The sequence below is a fragment of the Anolis sagrei genome, chromosome 4 (genome assembly GCF_037176765.1).
Source record: "Anolis sagrei isolate rAnoSag1 chromosome 4, rAnoSag1.mat, whole genome shotgun sequence".
Classification (NCBI taxonomy): Eukaryota; Metazoa; Chordata; class Lepidosauria; order Squamata; family Dactyloidae; genus Anolis; species Anolis sagrei.
This window is the reverse complement of record NC_090024.1, coordinates 216,854,163-216,872,749: the sequence shown is the minus strand read 5'-3', so window position 1 is coordinate 216,872,749 and position 18,587 is coordinate 216,854,163. Positions and strand designations below refer to the sequence as shown.

Below are 18,587 nucleotides of genomic sequence, written 5' to 3'. Positions count from 1 at the left end.
CAAGAAGTAAGCGTCTTCTGATTTCCTGGCCACAGTCTGCATCTGCAGTAATCTTTGCACCTAGAAATACAAAGTCTGTCACGGCCTCCACATTTTCTCCCTCTATTTTCCAGTTGTCAATCATTCTTGTTGCCATAATCTTGGTTTTTTTGATGTTTAGCTGCAACCCGGCTTTTGAGCTTTCTTCTTTCACCTTGATTAGAAGGCTCCTCAGCTCCTCCTCGCTTTCGGCCATCAGAGTGGTGTCATCTGCATATCTAAGGTTGTCAATGTTTCTTCCAGCAATTCTCACCCCAGCTTTGCATTTGCTTCCTACTCATGATGTTTTTTCCATAATCAACTCGGAATGTTGCTATCCATAGCTTGGGGGTATTCCTCTCTATATTTCGGATGTCTGTAGTTTTTAAGGAACGCTTCCATTGGCCGCAGGGAAGCAAGAGGCGGGGCTATCAGTGTCGGTCACCTTTGGGCCGCTTCCCCATTGGCTGGCGAGAGCCGGATGGAGGGCGGGGCTTGGGGGCCATGGGCAAGATGGGAATGGAGCTGGTCAAGCTGTGCCTCCTGGTGGGGCTGGTGGCGGCGGAGGTTCCCCGGGATTCCTTGCGGGAAGAGCTGCTCCTCAGCCCGCTCCCGTCCGGGGATTTGGCCGCCACCTTCCAGTTCCGGACTCGCTGGGACTCGGACCTGCAGCGGGAGGGCGGTAAGCGCTATTGTGGGTGGTGAGGGGTGGGAGCCCGTTCACACGACACAACAGTCGCGCGATTATTCCGCTCTAACTGCTATGACTTGTAGTTTGGTGAGTCAGTATTGTTCTCGTCTTGAGGGGTCTTTAGGGCGCGTCTACACTGTAGAATTAACACAGTTTGACAGCACTTTAACTGCTTTGGCTCAATACTATGGAATCATGGGAGTTGTAGTTCTGTAGGTCTGATCTGCCAAAGAGTGCAAATTACAACTCCCAATATTTCATAGTATTGAGCCATCATAGTTAAAAGGGTGTTAAAGTGGATCAACTCTACAGTGTAGATCAGGCCTGGGCAAACTTCGGCCCTCCAAGCCTGGAATTGTGGGAGTTGTAGTCCAAAACACCTGTAGGGCCGAAGTTTTCCCATACATACTTCGGTGTAGAGATGAACCCTAAGAGTGGAAACTGCACTCAAGAAATCAGAAGATTCAGGCCCTGTCTGCACTGCCATGTAGTTTTGAAACTGCATTATATAGTCAGTGTAGACAGTGGAAAGAAGTGGCGAGCGGAGTGCCATCAGCAGGGTTCCGTCCTGGGCCCGGTCCTGTTCAACATCTTTATTAATGACTTAGATCAGGGGTCCTCAAACTTCTTAAACAGAGGGCCAGGTCACAGTCCCTCAAACTGTTTGAGGGCCGGATTATAATTTGAAAAAAGCATGAATGAATTCCTATGCACACTGCACATATCTTATTTGTAGTGCAAAAGACACTTAAAAACAATGCAATAATTAAAATGAAGAACAATTTTAACAAATACTATATATACTTATTAGTATTTCAATGAGAAGTGTGGTCCTACTTTTGGCTGGTGAGATAGGATTCTTGTTGTTGTTGTTGTTGTTGTTGTGTCATTTAAGACTTAGGTTGACCCTGAGTGAGGGTCAGGTAAATGACCTTGGAGGGCGCATCCAGCCCCCGGGCCTTAGTTTGAGGACCCCTGACTTAGATGAAGGGTTAGAAGGCAGGATTATCAAGTATGCAGACGACACCAATTTGGAAGGGATAGCCAATACTCCAGAGGACAGGAGGAAGATTCAAAACGATCTTGACAGATTAGGGAGATGGGCCAAAACTAACAAAATGAAGTTCAACACTGACAAATGCAAGATACTCCACTTTGGCAGGAAAAACGAAATGCAAAGATACAAAATGGGGGACACCTGGCTCGACAGCAGTACGTGTGAAAGAGATCTTGGAGTCTTTGTGGACAGCAAGTTAAACATAAGCCAACAATGACTCCACGAAAATTAGGATTAATGTACAAACAAATGAATACAGATTGCTGGAAATGCAAAAATCACGAGGGATCCTTTTACCACATGTGGTGGACATGTGAAAAAGCTAAGAACTATTGGCAAATGATCCACCTTGAATGTAAAAAAATACTAAAAACCGAATTTCACTTACAGCCCGAACTTTACTTATTAGGGATGTTTGACTCAGAGCTGTTGAAGGATGAAAACAAGGAAAAACTTCTCACTTTTCTTACCACGGCGGCAAGGATGGTTTATGCTAGGATGTGGAAGCAGGAAAACATACCGACTAAAATAGATTGGATTGCTAAAGTAAAAGATATTAAGGACATGGATGAACTTACATATTGGCTTAGGCACTGGAAGGGTCGAGTAATCAACTTTACAGACTGGTCGGTATTGCAAGATTATTTAGAGAATAAAGAAAATTGGTCTTGAAATTGAGAAAGAAATAGGAGATTAGAAGATTTAATATGTATAAGGCGTATGTTAATATGCTATTATTATGATTTATAACATATTAGACTGTGAAAGACTAATGGCTTATTGGATAGTACAAAGTAAGATGAATGGAGGTCACTTTAGGGTGTTGGGTTTTTTTTTTTCTCTTTCTCTCTCTCTTTTTTCATCTTCCTTTTTTCTTTTTATGTTCCGGTTTGGATATTGAGCTTTTACTTGATGTCTAAATGGACTCTTCTTTTGTTTTATTGTATACTGTTGAAAATTTGAATAAAAATTATCAAACTAACATAAGCCAACAATGTGTTGCGGAGGCAAAAAAGCCAATGGGATTTTGGCCTGCATCAATAGGAGATAGTGTCTATGTCAGGCGTCCTCAAACTAAGGCCCAGGGGCCGCATACGGCCCTCCAAGGTCATTTACCCGGCCCTTGCTCAGGGTCAACCTAAGCCTGAGACAACTTGAAAGCACAGAACAACAACAACAACAACAACAACAACAATGCTATCTCATCAGCCAAAAGCAGGCCCACACTTCCCACTGAAATACTAATAAGTTTATATTTGTTAAAATAGTTCTTCATTTTAATTATTGTATTGTTTTTAAGTGTTTTTGCACGACAAATAAGATATGTGCAGTGTGCATAGGAATTCATTCAATTTTTTTTCAAATTATAATCTGGCCCTCCAACAGTTTGAGGGACTGTGACCTGGCCCTCTGTTTTAAAAGTTTGAGGACCCCTGACTTAGATGAAGGATTAGAAGACATGATCATCAAGTATGCAGATGACACCAAATTGGGAGGGATATCCAATACTCCAGAAGGCAGGAGCGGGATTCAAAATGATCTTGACAGGTTAGAGAGATGATTGGCCAAAACTAACAAAATGAAGTTCAACAGGGACAAATGCAAGATACTCCACTTTGGCAGGAAAAACGAAATGCAAAGAGACAGAATGAGAGACGCGTGGCTCGAGAGCAGTACGTGTGAAAAAGATCTTGGAGTCCTCGTGGACAACAAGTTAAACATGAGCCAACAATGTGATGCAACAGCAAAGAAAGCCAATGGGATTTTTGGCCTGCATCAATAGGAGCATAGTGTCTAGGTCCAAGGAAGTCATGCTACCTCTCTATTCTGCCTTGGTTAGACCACACACACCTGGAATAGTGTGTTCAATTCTGGAAAATGTACGGAAATGCGGTCGCGAAGGTAGGCGGATCCCAAACCATTCAGGACTTTATACGTGATAATCTGCACCTTATATTGGTACCGGAAGATGAACAGCACCCAATGGAGCTCCTTAAACAGGGGAGTAGATCGCTCCCTGTAATTCACTCCAGTTAGCAGTCTGGCTACCAAACGTTAGACCAGTTGAAGTTTGTGGGCAATCTTCAAGGGAAGCTCCACGTAGAGTGCATTTTATTTATTTATTTATTGTATTATATTATTTACGACATCTATATGCCGCCCTTCTCACCCCGATGGGGACTCAGAGCAGCTTACAAGATATACAATATCAGTATTATATATTACTATATTGTACTATACCATTATATTGTAATATTATTAGTAATATTACAATATCATATTATTATTAGTATTATATTGTATTACATTATATTATTATAAGTATTAGATTTATATACAATATATTATATTACGTTATTTTATATTAGCATAGCACAGGAGACAAGGTGGAACTGTCTTCTGGTCCCCTCTCTCTTCACTCTGGCCCAGAGCAGCAGTTGGTGCTGTGCGGAAAACTCCCCAACTGATGTTATGCAGGAGACAAGATGGAACTGTCCCCTGGCCCCCTCTCTATTCACTCTGGCCCAGAGCGGCAGTTGGTGTTGGGGGGAGGGGTCCCCAACTGATGACATATGCAGGAGACAAGATGGAACTGTCCCCTGGCCACTCTGCAATAGTTCAGTCTAGAAGTAACTAAGGTGTGGACCACCGTAGTCAAGTCGGACTTAACGAGGTATGGTTGCAGCTGGCGCACAAGTTTTAATTGTGCAAAGGCCATCCCAGCTACTGCTGACACCTGAGCATCAAGTGTCAGCACTGAATCCAGAAGTACCCCCAAGCTGCAGACCTGCATCTTCAAGGGGAGTGCAACCCCGTCAAGCACAGGTTGCCACCCAATACCTCGGTCAGATGTGCAACTGACCTGGAGGACCTCTGTCTTGTCAGGATTGATCTTCAGCTTGTTCACCCTTATCGAGATCATCACAGCGGTCAGGCACTTGTCCAATATCCAAGGGGCTTCCTTGGATTCCGATGGAAAAGAGTAGCAGAGTTGGGTGTCATCTGCATAGAGATGGCACCGAACTCCAAAACTCTGGATGACCTCAATAGTAGTTTCATGTAGATGTTAAAGAGCATGGGGTACAGAATAGACCCTTGCGGGACCCCACAGGTCAATGGCCAGGGGTCCGAGCAGGTGTCCCTCAGCTTCACCAACTGGGAACAACCCTCCAGGAAAGACTGGAGCCACAGCAAAACTGTGCCCCCCAGTCCCATCCCGGCGAGCCAACCCAGAAGGATACCATGATTGATGGTATCGAAAACCACTGAGATGTCCAAGAGAACCAGCAGGATCACACTCCCCCTGTCCAGTTCCCTGCGGAGATAATCCAACCTGCGGAGGTTCTTTGATTGTATGATCTTGCATGGTGAAAGGGGTTGGATTGGATGGCCCTTGTAATGACTTCCAAGTTGACGATTGTGTGATTCTAATTGTAGTTTGGGGCAACATTAGTGTTAGCTGGCTGAGATTTCTCAGTGTCCTTTCCCCAAATTACTGCAACTTCCAGGACTCCATAGGACAGAACCATTGCAGTTAAAGTGAAATAACAGTATGTTGTAAGTAGTGCAACATTTTAAGGGCTACTTGATTCCTATTCTTGGAAAAGTGCTTTTTGGGGAGCAAGTCTTTTTTCCAGCAGAAAGGCAATATTGACTGCAGATACTAGAAATCGTAGTCTCAAAAAGCCACTCTTTTAAGTATGAAAGAAGGAGAAGGGACTGGTTTGGGGCTGGGGCAGATGAAGTCGGAGGACAAGGAACATATTGTTGTGACTTCTGTTCTTTTTCTGCTTTCCACAGTCTCTCATTACCGGCTATTCCCTAAAGCCCTGGGGCAGCTCATTTCCAAATATTCAGTGCGTGAGTTGCACCTCTCTCTCACTCAGGGTTTCTGGCGGACGAGGAGCTGGGGACAGCCTTCCTTGCAGGCTCCTGCTGGGGCTGAGCTCTGGGTCTGGTTTCAAGACTCTGTCTCTGAGTAAGTGTCTGACCTGCTGCTTGTTTTATGCATGTGCTTCCTCTCGGTCATGGGCAATCATACCAAAATCATTACAGTTTTCTTTTCTTCCCCAACCCTGATCTTGATCTATAATGCATGCAATACAAGTTTTTTTAAAAAAATTTTTTACAATAGGTAAAAGAAGAGCACAATTTAAGAGAGACTCTTTGCTCATCATAAACAGTGATTCTTATGCATGGGAACATATGGCTGTCCAGATGATTTGACCTTTCCCACAGTTCATTCTTCCCCACTGCCATATTGGCTAGGACTGAATAGGAGTTGCAGTCCCATAACATCTAGAAGGTCATTCTACAGAAAATTAGGATGTCGTTTAAGAATGGAAAAGATGCAGCCCTGAATAATCTCCTTACAGCCACATAAAACTTGTAATCCCTTAGTGTGAATTCTTGTATTGTTGAATTTCTGCTGTGATAGGTACTGCTGAAATGGGAAAAGAGCCCAAGTTATATTTTTAAAGATTTTATATACTTTATTCTCTATGATATTCAAATGATGTTTGAAATGGTGTGTTCAACTTAAGCTTTAAAATAAACATCATTTTGAAAAAAATCATAAAACCCATCTTGTACGTTTCAAGGAAATTTCCCACAGGGATGTAACCTGTAATTTTCTTTATCCAGTGTTGACAAAGCTTGGAAAGACCTCAGTAATATCCTCTCAGGGATATTCTGTGCCTCCCTGAACTTCATTGATTCCACCAACACTGTTACGCCAACAGCGTCCTTCAAACCTCTGGGATTGGCAAATGGTAAGAAACTGTATTGACTCTTCATATTAAACTAGACACATTATAAAACAAAGTACTGGAGCCATCATGGATAATTTAAAAACAATATGGCAGCACAATTACTGGAGCAACACACCTTTTAAAATCCAACTTAGCATCAATATATGAATACCCATACCTATAATACATAACAATGGCAAGCTTTTAAAACAAAGTGCTAAAACTTCAACTGCAAATAGAGAAGAAAAAACTGTGGAGACTGGTTTGTACATGTGTGTTCTTACTTATTCGAATTTTTCACAGGCAGTAGTGCAGTTATATTTAACAATCATGTATAATAGTGTTCCCTTTATGTCAAACAGTGTTTTTGCCAAGACTGAAGTCAAGAACGTTGACTTTTCAGGTGTCCAAGTCCCATTAGCTTTGCCCTACTTGGCAATTGTGAAGGGTTGTGTAACTTGTAGTCCAAAATATCTGGAGGAGCAAAGGTTATTTTACTCAGATACAGTGAATTCATAATTGGCACAAAACATGATGCCAATGGTTTCTAAAAGTAACCTGTCATCTTGCCTTTGAGTGGATTTTAAAAATTGTTCTGCCATTCAGATAATTCACAATATAGAGCTCTCTGCCTCTCAAGACCTTCCAAATATGCCCTCACTACCAGCATTTTCTAGCATTACTACAATCTTTAGAAGACTGAAACAGTTATACATTTGCCAATGTGATATTGTTAACTTCATAAAAAGAGAGAAATAAAAGATGACCAGCCAATATCATGTTTTTCCATGTTTTTTCTTTACTGTTCCTGATAAGAACTGCCACAGTTTGCAGATATTAAGTTTCCCAAAGTTTCACACACTATTAAATATGTTTGCCATAGAATTAATTCTCAATTTTTGAGCTATTAAATTTTTTGCACCAGTTCATTTGAATGCATGATGCTTGAATACTTATTTTTCTTTGATCCCTCAAATCAATAAAGGTGCTGATTTGTTTTTACTTTACTTTATTTGTATTCCATTTTTCTCCCCATAGGGACCTAAGGCAGCTAACAATGACATGATGCAATACAAGAGAATTTAAAAACAAGGCAAATACATTATAAATATTATAAATAAAAAATTTCAAATTAAAAGCCAATTAAATATTGTGTCATGAGTATGAAAGTAAAAAAGACAATTAAAATTGAATTTTAAAACTAGACAGTCCCCTTCCAAATTCCATTGATTGCATTACTACTAGCTTGTCAGTCTCGGTTCTTTTTCCCAAGAGAGGTTAAATTCATTCAGGTGTTTTTCAAAGAGATGTTCGATGGAGTATCACGGCCCACCAAGAAGCTCACCTATCTGTTCCTTCATTTAGTGTCAGACCATCGATTCCTGAGATATGCTGTATTGCCCCGTGAAGTTGTCTGCACAGAGAATCTCACACCCTGGAAGAAACTGCTGCCATGCAGCTCCAAGGTGAGCATCCCATCACATGGTTGTGGTAACTTGATATGGTATAATCCTCTCCTCCTTTATCCTGGGGAAAATATATTTGGACATATGTAGCTATGGGCTCACATCTGCCTTCTCATTTAGAGCAAATACTTTGATGTTGAGGGAAATAGTTGTCATTGACTGCATACTTCCTAAGCTTTACTCTAGTTATTCTGTGAGAAATTACTTCAGCCATTTCCCCCTCTTTTCCTCCCAGGCTGGACTGGCGGTTTTGTTGAAAGCTGAGCGCTTGTTTCACAGCAGCTATCACTCCCAGGGTGTTCACATCCGTCCCATCTGCAGGGTGAGTTTGGCTGTACTTAGTAGAGCAGTAGCTTGGAAGAGCTGGACACAGGATCTCCAAAATTAATACATTTAATTTCTAAATATACCTTTGCTCACTTACTGTGCATGTCTATGTTATAAAGCCTGCTCCCCTTATAACTGTGGACGCTTTGAGTAGCTGGACAGGTGGGCATCTCCGTAAGGAATAAAAATTGATCAAGGAGCCACAATGATAATCTGTATTTTGTTTTTCTTATGCAAACATTTATTTAAATGCAGATGAATGAGAATTTTATTTCAATTCATTTTTATAAGTTACTAGCATATATACCCATCTTTGCCCAGGAATGAATTTTCTAATTATTTATTTATCGTGTCAGAAACAAATTGAGCATACAGTTATAATGTACTTGAAACTCAAAGTTAAGAACTTGGCATTATACTAAATGTCCTTTGACCAGAAACTGGTCACTTGGAGTATCTCTGGTGCTGCTGTAAGGAGGTCATCCACTGTGCATGTGGCAAGGCTCGGGCTACATTGTAGTAAGTGACCTGTGGTTTGCTCTTCTCCACACTTGCATGCTGTTGACTCCACTTTGTTGCCCCATTTCTGAAGATTGGCTCTACATCTCGTTTCCCAGAGCACAGCCTGTTCAGTGTCTTCCAAGTTATCTAGTCTTCTCTTTGCCCAAGAGGGAGTTTCTCATCCAGTCTAAGCCATGGATTGAGGTTCCAGGTTTTAGCCTGCTACTTTTGGACTCTCGCTTGCTGAAGTGTTCCTGCGAGTATCCCTGCAGATCTTAGGAACCTGTTTCTTGATTTAAGGCATTGGTGTGCTGGCTGATATCCAAACAGAGGTCTAGAAATTTTACTGGCTTGGTCCTTTCATTATTGGCTGCTACTTCCTAACAGATGTCTGGTGGTACAATACCGACTAAACAGTACAGTTTCTCCAGTGGTGTGGAGCATAGACATCCTATGATAATGCAGCATGCCTCATTAAGAGCCACATCCACTGTTTTAACATGGTGAAATGTATTCCACATTGGGAATGCGTACTTAGCAGCAGAGTAACAAAGCGCAAAGGCAGATGCCTTCACTATGTCTGGTTATGATCCCCAGGTTGTGCCAGTCAGCTTTCATATATTATTTTTAATGATATTTATTAGAAATACTCATTCTTAGCTTTATGATTTTAGTGATAGTTCAGTCAGAGAAGTAGCCTCAATTTATTATTTTAGAAATTGCTTACACTTCGAAATTTGTAATTTTTTTGTTGTTCTTGAAATTGCAAGCATTTGTTTCATTGGGCCACTACTTTTTGGATGGGAAGGAATGAAACAAAACAAGAGTGTTCCCTTGGGGCTGGAATCATGCCAGCTCTTCCTCTATTCCAGCTAGGCCGAGCAATGGAGTATATATCTTCTTTTGCAACGGCTGCGAGCCTGCTATCACAAGATTTGTGAGGGAATTTAGGGGCATGTGAGATTTAAGATGTTGTGAGAGCATCGGGAGCCTGTGAAAAGCCTTACTCTTGTGAGATTTGGGGGACTTCCTGCCTGCCCTAATTTTCATGACTGGGGCTCTGGCCCTGAAAGAATTAGCTCTTTTTTCCAGTTTAAACCCTTTCAGCATTTCAAATTGGATAATGAATGGTATGTGTACCAAATTAGGTCCAGATCCATCAAGCTATGTAGGAATCTTTGAGATTTTATTTATTTTGTATCAAAAGCATTGCATAAATAAGTATAAAATTTATGAAAATAGAAGGATCACAAGCTGCTAAATATTTTTTGACCAAAAACAGGAACAGCGATTGTACATGAGGCAGGACATTGTGGACAAGCACACAGATGTAGAGTTGTTTGTTCTGCTCCACAGTCACATAAGGTGGAGGATTCTTTGAGGTAAAAACATATTTTCACTTTGTACTTCTCTTTGCCTTTTCCTTTAGGATGCCTCTTGCCTCAGTGTGTCATGGGAACTCAGACAGACCCTCACTGTTGTCTTCGACTCTTTTGTTAGTGGCCATGGAAAGAAAGGTAAGCAAGCTTTCCCTGTGGTATCAAGAATAGTTGCTTTTATAGCTGATTCCAGCATCTGTACTGACCTTTATGTTACCTTTCTTGCAGATTGGTCACTTTTTAAGATCTTCTCTCGTACTCTAACGGAAGCATGTCCTCTGGCATCTCAAAGCAAAGTCTATGTTGATATTTCCAGTCGAGGCCAGGTAACTTTTCCCTTTTCAACCATATTCTAGTAAGTCTAGACCAGTGGTTCCCAATCTCTTTTTGGCCAGGGACCACTTTCCAACCTTAGTACCAAAGGGTTATGAATCAGTTTTTGGTCAACTTTAGACCAACTTTAGATTTGATTTGATTATTTGGGGTGCTGTTTCGGAAAATTGCATTGGATGGACCACATCAGCTCTAGTTTCTGATACAGAACGCATGCCATCCAGTAGTTGCCATCTGCTCACCCACCAAAACCCGTATTTAATAATCTAGAGCTGATGTGGTAGTAGTAATGTTTTGTGGGTAGTCAGCCTCTCTGCTCCGACATCCCCCTTGCCTCAGCACTATAAGTGGGTTTTGCATGGTTTCGAGGCAACAGTGTAATAATGGTGAGGCCATGGACCATATTTTTTGTTCTTGCTGACCACTGGTGGTCCACGGACCACAGTTTGGGAACTACTGGTCTAGCCTATTCGTGACAAGAGAATGCATTCAAACATTTTCTACTTAGCTTCATTTATTTTTTCTACAGTATAACCTGTTGCAAATGTAGCAATGCTCAGCAGTTAAAGAACTAAAGATATTTTAGAGAGAGCCACTGTGGTAGTTTTAAATAGATTCCAGTAACCCAATATCTCCTCATCTCTTCTTCATCTGATCTAAGCTGTCTGAGATGTAAATTGATATTTCTAGGGATCTTTTAATTTATTTTTCTGTTCTTTTATTATCTCACTACTATTGAAAAAGAAACAGTCCTATTATTCTGTGTTAGCTTGTCCCCTTTAGGTACCTTTCTTGTCTTTAACGTAGTTTCTACAATAAAGCCTTCAAGTTCTGTTAACACTACTCTGTTATATGGGTGGTGTTTTCCAGGTGTTTTCAACTGAAACTCTTACAGCTCCATACAGTTTACTGAGGCTTATAGATATTACAATCCAAACTATTTACACTGAACCTTTTGGTATAGAGGACATGCTACTGGATTGGCTGCCTTTCTGGTGTCTAATGGCAGTTTCTATTATGTTTTCAGGAGAAAGAACTTCTAGAAGTTTCTCCAGCTCCCTTGTCCAAACACGAAGCAGCTGTCCAAGGTGACAGGAGGACGTATGCAGTCTATGACCTTCTGAATCCAGCACTCTTCAATGGTTCTCGCAGCCTCAATGTGCAGTTGAAATGGAAACGGCCTCAGGATGGTTGTGAGTTATGAGTAGCTTTCCTGCCTAGAAGACCAAAACACCTGGGGACCCACAAGTTGAGAACCACTGGGTTAGAGGGACACAGCCTGCAACCAATGGGTCACACTAGAGCAGGGCAAGATAGATCTGTTGGTGGATCTCTGGGTTATTTTCAACAAGTTGCCAAGGAGTTTTGGCTTTCAGTTGTTTAACAATAACAGCAACGTAAATGCTTTCTTCCCACATTAAGCTGTGCTGCCAAAAGGGGGGGGGGGGGGAGGGAGCTTGAGAGAACCAGATTGTGTGGAAGATTGTGTGAACTCCATTAAGATCTGGCAATCAGAACAAATTCTCAGAAGAAAATGGAGGATGAAAGATTGGGATCCAAAGCAGGTTGGGAAATAGAAGCTAGGATTCAACCACATACTTGAGGAGGGCTTTTATGTTCTTCTTCTTTCTCACAACCCACTACACTACTAGAAAATATGGCAGAGGATTTCCCAGCCATCTCTATCAGATCATGAGATGGCACCAGGAAAGGCCAGGAAGATACACAACCATCAGTAGAAATACACAATTGGACCTTTGATGCAGAGGATCTATCTAGAAACTGAATGACTGTTGCTTCTGTAGTATGAGCTCTAACCCACTCTTTCATCTCCTCCTTGCAGTGGATCTCCCAGCCCCGGTGCTGCATGCTCAGCGCTATGTGAGTGGCTATGGCCTTCAGACAGGAGAAATCAGCACCCTCGTCTATAACACACATCCATACCGAGCTTTCCCTGTTCTGTTGCTGGAGACAGTGCCCTGGTATTTGAGACTCTACATCCACACACTGACAATTATCACAAAAGGAAAGGAAAACAAACCAAGTAAGATTTAACCTCTTTAAAACATGTGTTTTTTTCTTGTTGTTTCTGTTTTTGATGAGCGGAGATACATTTTGCTTTGTAGAAGCAAATGGTGCACATATGTCACTCTAGATTTTTTTAAATTACTTTTATTATTACCTTGATTTGGTTGTTGGCTTTGTGATGGTACTTGAGATCTGAGCTGTGGAGCTGAACTGTTTGTTACAATCAAATATATTGGAAGCGATAGTATATGAATCTGAGAATGCACAAGCTTGGTACTTCTTCAACCATTCTGTTGCATGTTAGCTTAGGCTCTGAGACCAAATGTGTTGAAATCTGAGGTCCAGTTTTATATGGGTAGGTATGTATAGGATAGCATTTGAACAGTGCAGTTCTGTAGGGAATTATCTGAAAGCTAATGAGTGCAGTTAGGTTTACACCCAGTGATGATGTGAGAAGCTAGGCAAGCCTGGTTAGAGCCAGACAATCACAGATCAAGAAATGCTGTAAAAGGGAGGCTATATAGGAGAAATGATATAAATTTGAGGCTGGTTTATTTAAAGAGATAGCAGCAGAATGCAAAGGGACTAGTTTAAGGCAGTAAGAGTGAAGACCTGAATAGTGTTTTGTAAACAGGGAAAATGGAAAGAGTTCAAGGATTTTCTGTTTAGCTTATTTATTATGCAATGCTATTTACATTTAAGAATTGAAAGGAAAGTCTCGTCACACTTTACCAACTGAACTCACTGGTCAACATAGCCATTTGTCTAGTATAGTAGTAATAATATCAGATCAAGATATTGAGGGTAAAAGGGCAAGAAGAGTTAGCAAGAGACCAAGGGCTGGAACTTTGGAGCTGACCTGAAAAAGGTTCTGTCACCCCAGGTAAACTGGCATAGGATTGTGGCCTTCTGTTGTTTTTCAAGTCCTTGACTGTGATTTATCTAAATCTACAAGAACCGATACTCCACATAAACAAACAAAAACAGAGAATTATCAGAGAAATTTGCAGTACTCAAGAGTTCATCCTCCTTCCACAAAGCCCTTGTAGAGGTCCTGGAGGTCAGTGGGGCCTGTATATGAGTGTTATTTTTATTTATGTATTTGACAAAGTGTTGTCTGATGATCACATGTCTTTGGTGCTAGGCTATATTCACTATCAACCTGCTCAGGATCGACGGCGGCCCCATCTCCTAGAGATGCTGATCCAACTACCTGCAAATTCTGTCACAAAGATCACCATCCAGTTTGAGAGAGCCTTGTTGAAGTGGACAGAATACACTCCTGACCCTAACCATGGCTTTTACGTAAGGTAAAGCTGCAACATTCCTTAGCCAGATACTGTCTAGGTTTGACTCTTTGTGGTCTGGCTGTACTTGTTTCTTTTCTCAGAAGATGCAAAGCTTACATTCAGCTTCTCTCTCCCTCTCGATCTGCAGTTCATCTGTCTTGAGTTCCCTGGTGCCAAGTATCATTGCAATGAAAGAGGAAGAAGATGATCTGAGCCCACTCTTTACATCACTGTGAGTGCACTGAATGCTTGAAAAGAGAAAAGGGGTGGTTGGCAAGGAGTAGCTTCCATGGAATTGATACTGATGATCCCTGGAGTTGAATTGAAGCTGCATCTATGTGAGAGGTCATATGTGGGATCAGACTTTTGAACTGTATTGTCTAGAACAGTGGTTCTCAACCTGTGGGTCCCCAGGTGTTTTGGCCTACAACTCCCAGGAATCCCAGCCAGTTTACCAGCTGTTAGGATTTCTGGGAGTTGAAGTCCAAAAACATCTGGGGACCCCAGGTTGAGAACCACTGGCCTAGAACATGAGTCAGAAACTACTTGAAGGCACACAACAACAAGAGAACAAACATCTTCTTCTAATTAACAGTGAACTTGGCTTTTCTACCCTATGTATGTTTGTTTATATAAGCTAACATTTGGGGAAATTCAGTATTTCATGAAATTCTATATAGGGATTCAGGAAAAAGGGCCCCCTGGTGGTGCAGTGGGTTAAACTGTTGCAGTGGATTAAACCGTTGAACTGTTGAACTTGCTGACCAAAAGGTTGCCTTTTCAAATCTGGGGAGTGTGGTGAGCTCCCACTGTTAGGTCCAGCTTCTGCCAACCTAGCAGTTCAAAAACACGTGAGTAGATCAATAGGTACCTCTCTGGTGGCAAGGGAACTACTCTGTGCAGTCATGCTGGCCACATGACCTTGGAGGTGTCTTTGGACAGACCGGCTCTTAGAAATGGAGATGAGCACCACCCCCAGAGTCGGACCCAACTAGACTTAATGTTAGGGGAAACCTTTACCTTTACTTTTACTTTGGGGATCAATTATTCATATGATACAGTGGAAAGTGAGTATTGTTTGTAGGAAAAGCACTTTCATATCATAGCTTTCCATATGCAGATATTATTTATCAGTTTTGTTTTGAAGCTACCTTTTGAACGTGGCATTCTGTCTCCCCCACATGACCTCCAGATGTAAAATTTGAAATGAAGTCACTGTAGAATTGCACCACATTAGCATCTCACTCTGAAGCCTCAGTTGATACTATCATTTTCTCTTTGACCTGCCAGGTTTCCTTCCTCTGATGGCTCAAGCTACTTTGTGCGTCTTTATACAGAACCGCTGCTAGTAAACCTGCCAACCCCAGACTTCAGCATGCCATACAACGTCATCTGCCTGACTTGCACTGTGGTAGCTGTGTGCTACGGCTCCTTCTATAACTTGCTGACCAGAACCTTCCAAATAGAGGAACCCAACAGAGGAGGCCTAGCCAAGCGACTGGCAAACATCATTCGTAAAATTAGAGGTGTCCCACTTCTTTGAGGGCAGCTGGTGATGCCACTTCTCAAGGTTTTAGGAACTCTATAAGCTAGGATTTGCAGGGACAAATCTGCTAGAGGGCTAGGTAAGATACTGTGCCCTCTTTTCATTGTTGAGAGATCCACCATTTTTCCTGGTTCATGACAGGTATGCACTATCACCAATTTTTGGACTATATTTAAAAAATAGTAGGGAGAAAACGTTCAGTTATGAAATAACTTTAATGGTCTTCTGAAAGACATGGAAAATAAGTGTGATCTACACCTGAACTTTTTGCTCCTTGGGCTTACTGGACTGGCGCCCCTTCACTTCTCTAAGCAGCCTGGGTTTGTTTCCGCATGCAACTCCTCACAATGTGCTGCTATGTGGAAAATATAGGCAATTGGTGAATTTGTCAAGAAAAGCATAACAAAAATTGTAACAACAAAAATGTGATGGCTAAGGAAAAAATTCTATTTATGTCTGAGTATGGTTTATATAGTCATGGAGTTTTGGCAGGTTGCATCTTGTCATTTTTATAGAAAATATTAATGGAGTACAGTGGAGAGTAACTGGCAAATGAAATTAAATCTTATTGGAGAAGTTGTATGTGTTTTTGGAACATGATGTGGTCAGGCAGAACTAGGAAATATGACATTAAAAACTAGTATTACAGGAGTCTGGACCATGGTGGGGAATGACCAACACTCTACATATGGATTGCCATTCCCACCAGCCCAAATTAGCATAGGCAAAGGTAAGGTGATGGGAATTGCAATTCAGCAACTTCTGGAGAGCCACAGTTTCCAGGGGGAATGAAGATTGCTTGTATGCTTGCTAAGGAAAAGCCCTCCTACATTTCCTTCCAACATGTGTGTAAGAAATGGTTGAAGAATACAAGAAATAAATACTTTGTGGTACCAATGTCTTTGGAAAACCTATGGTTTACCCAGCTCTGTTAATTCCCAAATCACCTGGTAGCCATTGGCAATTGTTAAGTCTATTTAAGTGATAGAAATTCTATGCAAGTCCCCAAAGATACCCGAAACCACAAATAATAGTTATATGTTGCCTATACTTGAGTTGGAAACATACCACAGGATCACAATGGAGGATCTAGATCAGGGGTCCTCAAACTAAGGCCCGAGGGTCTGAAATGACTTGAAAGCACACAACAGCAACAACAATCCTATCTCATCAGGTCCACACTTCCCATTGAAATACTAATAAGTTTATATTTGTTAAAGTTGTTCTTCATTTTAATTATTGTATTGTTTAAAGTGTTTTTTGCACTACAAATAAGATATGTGCAGTGTGCATAGGAATTCATTCATGCTTTTTTCAAATTATAATCCGGCCCTCCAACAATTTGAGGGACTGTGACCTGGCCCTCTGTTTAAGAAGTTTGAGGACCCCTGATCTAGACAAACATTTCCCATTGTGCTGGTGGCATTTTGTTAAGCATACAGTAAGTAAGAAAGTCATACTGCACCACATATTGGACCTAAGCCTTTTACATGCAGGAGCATGTATTGCAATGTTGAACCACAGTCCATCCCCACTATTGCTGCAATAAAATTATTTTTCCATTGGGAGATGTATAAAATTGCAATTTAAATCTACGTTTTGCATATGTACTTTGTAATAATACTATTTATTTCAAATGAGGTTGCTTCTGGGCAGTGGTAGAAACCATCTTAGACTGTGTTCAGCTATCACTTCAGAGTTCATGAAAATCCTGTGGTCTTCAAGCTGGGAATTCCTGGCTGGCACAACATAGTAGGATGCAACTCGCCTGGGACTTAAATATATGTTTTTGCATATTTTGTACACGCTGACCTAGAGTGGTTGCTGTACCATCATCACTGAACAATCGTCAATGGTTGAGCAACTGCTCAAGCAACTGCTGTCTGGGCATCTGATGTGTTGAATTGTAGTATTTGAATTTCCCTTTTAAAAGGTCTCCCAGCTGAAGGCCTTGTTTTCATGGCCTTGTTTTCAATGACTTCCAGTAATGGTTTTTCATGCCTTACCTGGTAGAGATAGCTGTAAATATAACTTATGCCGTCTTCTGATGCATAAGAGTGGCTAGATCAGGAGAAACATGTGCAAATACATGTTTTGTTTTAATGCAGTGCCTCCCAAATTCTGGTACTTACATGTATTTTGGACTTCAGTGCCCAGAATCCTTAATTATTGACCAAAGCAGTAAGAATTGTGGAAGTTAAAAGACCAAAACACCTGGAAGTCCTCTCCTTTAATGCATGTCCCTCCTTTCAGCAAAGCCCTTGAAGTAGTCATCCCTTTCATTTTTCTCCTAGGAGAGTGTTATGGTCCCAAAGACTGTATTGGTTTAATCTTTTTCTTTCATTGTGGTTGTCTTCTTATGAGGGTTTGTAGTGTAGAGAATGAATGAATCACATCACATGGACACAGGGAATTTTCAGTGCCGTGAATGTGTTTGTGCTTTCTCTACTAAACTTGACTTTGCTCAATGATAGTAATGATAGATGACCTTATTCTACAGACCTGTTATTAAGGTGCCTTTCCTCATGAGGTAAGGAATGCCATACCAGCCCGACTGCAGAAATGGTGGTAGTGGCAAGTCATGCAGGAATGGGGTGTGCCAACTCTAGGTCTAACTCCAGGCTTGCAAGAACAATACTTATCCATGGCTTCCTGCCTTAAAAGCTGTAACAAAACATGAGTGCATTGGGCAAAAAGTTTATTTAGAATCCTTAATTTGGGGTGTTCCTCTTTTCAATCTGGGTGGAGTCCAGACAGTCTCCAAGTTTTGAACAAGATAGGTTCAGAGTCCAACCCCCTCTCAAGAAGCAGGAACATTGCACTCAAATCACCCCTGACAGATGGCCAACCTCACTCACTTAGTTTCCAATACACCCCATAACCTCTGAGGATGCTTGCCACAGATGTGGGCGAAACGTCAGGAGAGAATGCTTGTGGAACATACAGCCTGGAAAACTCACAGCAACCCAGTGATTCTGGCCATGGAAGCCTTCAACAACACATGGAACATCTGTAGATTTGTTCTTAAGTTGAATTTTAAGTTGGTTGTTAGGAATTGTGGGAGTTGAAGTCCAAAACACCTGGAAGGCTGAAGTTTGCTCATCCCCATTTGAAAAAGATACATTTTCCTCTGCCTCATTGTGTATGTGCTGAGGGCTGTCTACACCAATGCCTGCTCAGAATACTACACAGCTGTCTCTC

At 41.4% G+C, this 18,587-nt stretch overlaps 1 protein-coding gene across 1 annotated transcript; it reads left to right on the top strand.

The window, feature by feature from the left end:
- The first annotated feature begins 497 nt into the window (after positions 1-497).
- On the top strand, positions 498-16,283 carry PIGT (phosphatidylinositol glycan anchor biosynthesis class T). Its single transcript, XM_060772211.2, has 12 exons — positions 498-700; positions 5,568-5,745; positions 6,411-6,538; positions 7,883-7,983; positions 8,219-8,305; positions 10,241-10,328; positions 10,419-10,516; positions 11,551-11,716; positions 12,367-12,567; positions 13,696-13,861; positions 13,989-14,072; positions 15,131-16,283. The coding sequence occupies exons 1-12, from the start codon at positions 523-525 to the stop codon at positions 15,381-15,383; spliced, it is 1,728 nt and encodes a 575-aa protein (XP_060628194.2). The 5' UTR covers positions 498-522; the 3' UTR covers positions 15,384-16,283.
- Positions 16,284-18,587: the final 2,304 nt, after the last annotated feature.

Coding starts and splice junctions, on each gene's coding strand:
- PIGT (XM_060772211.2), top strand. CDS start 523: ATGGGCAAGATGGGAATGGAGCTGGTCAAGCTGTGCCTCCTGGTGGGG. Junction 8,306..10,240: donor ACATCCGTCCCATCTGCAGG/GTGAGTTTGGCT, acceptor CTTTTCCTTTAG/GATGCCTCTTGCCTCAGTGT. Junction 11,717..12,366: donor GAAACGGCCTCAGGATGGTT/GTGAGTTATGAG, acceptor TCCTCCTTGCAG/TGGATCTCCCAGCCCCGGTG.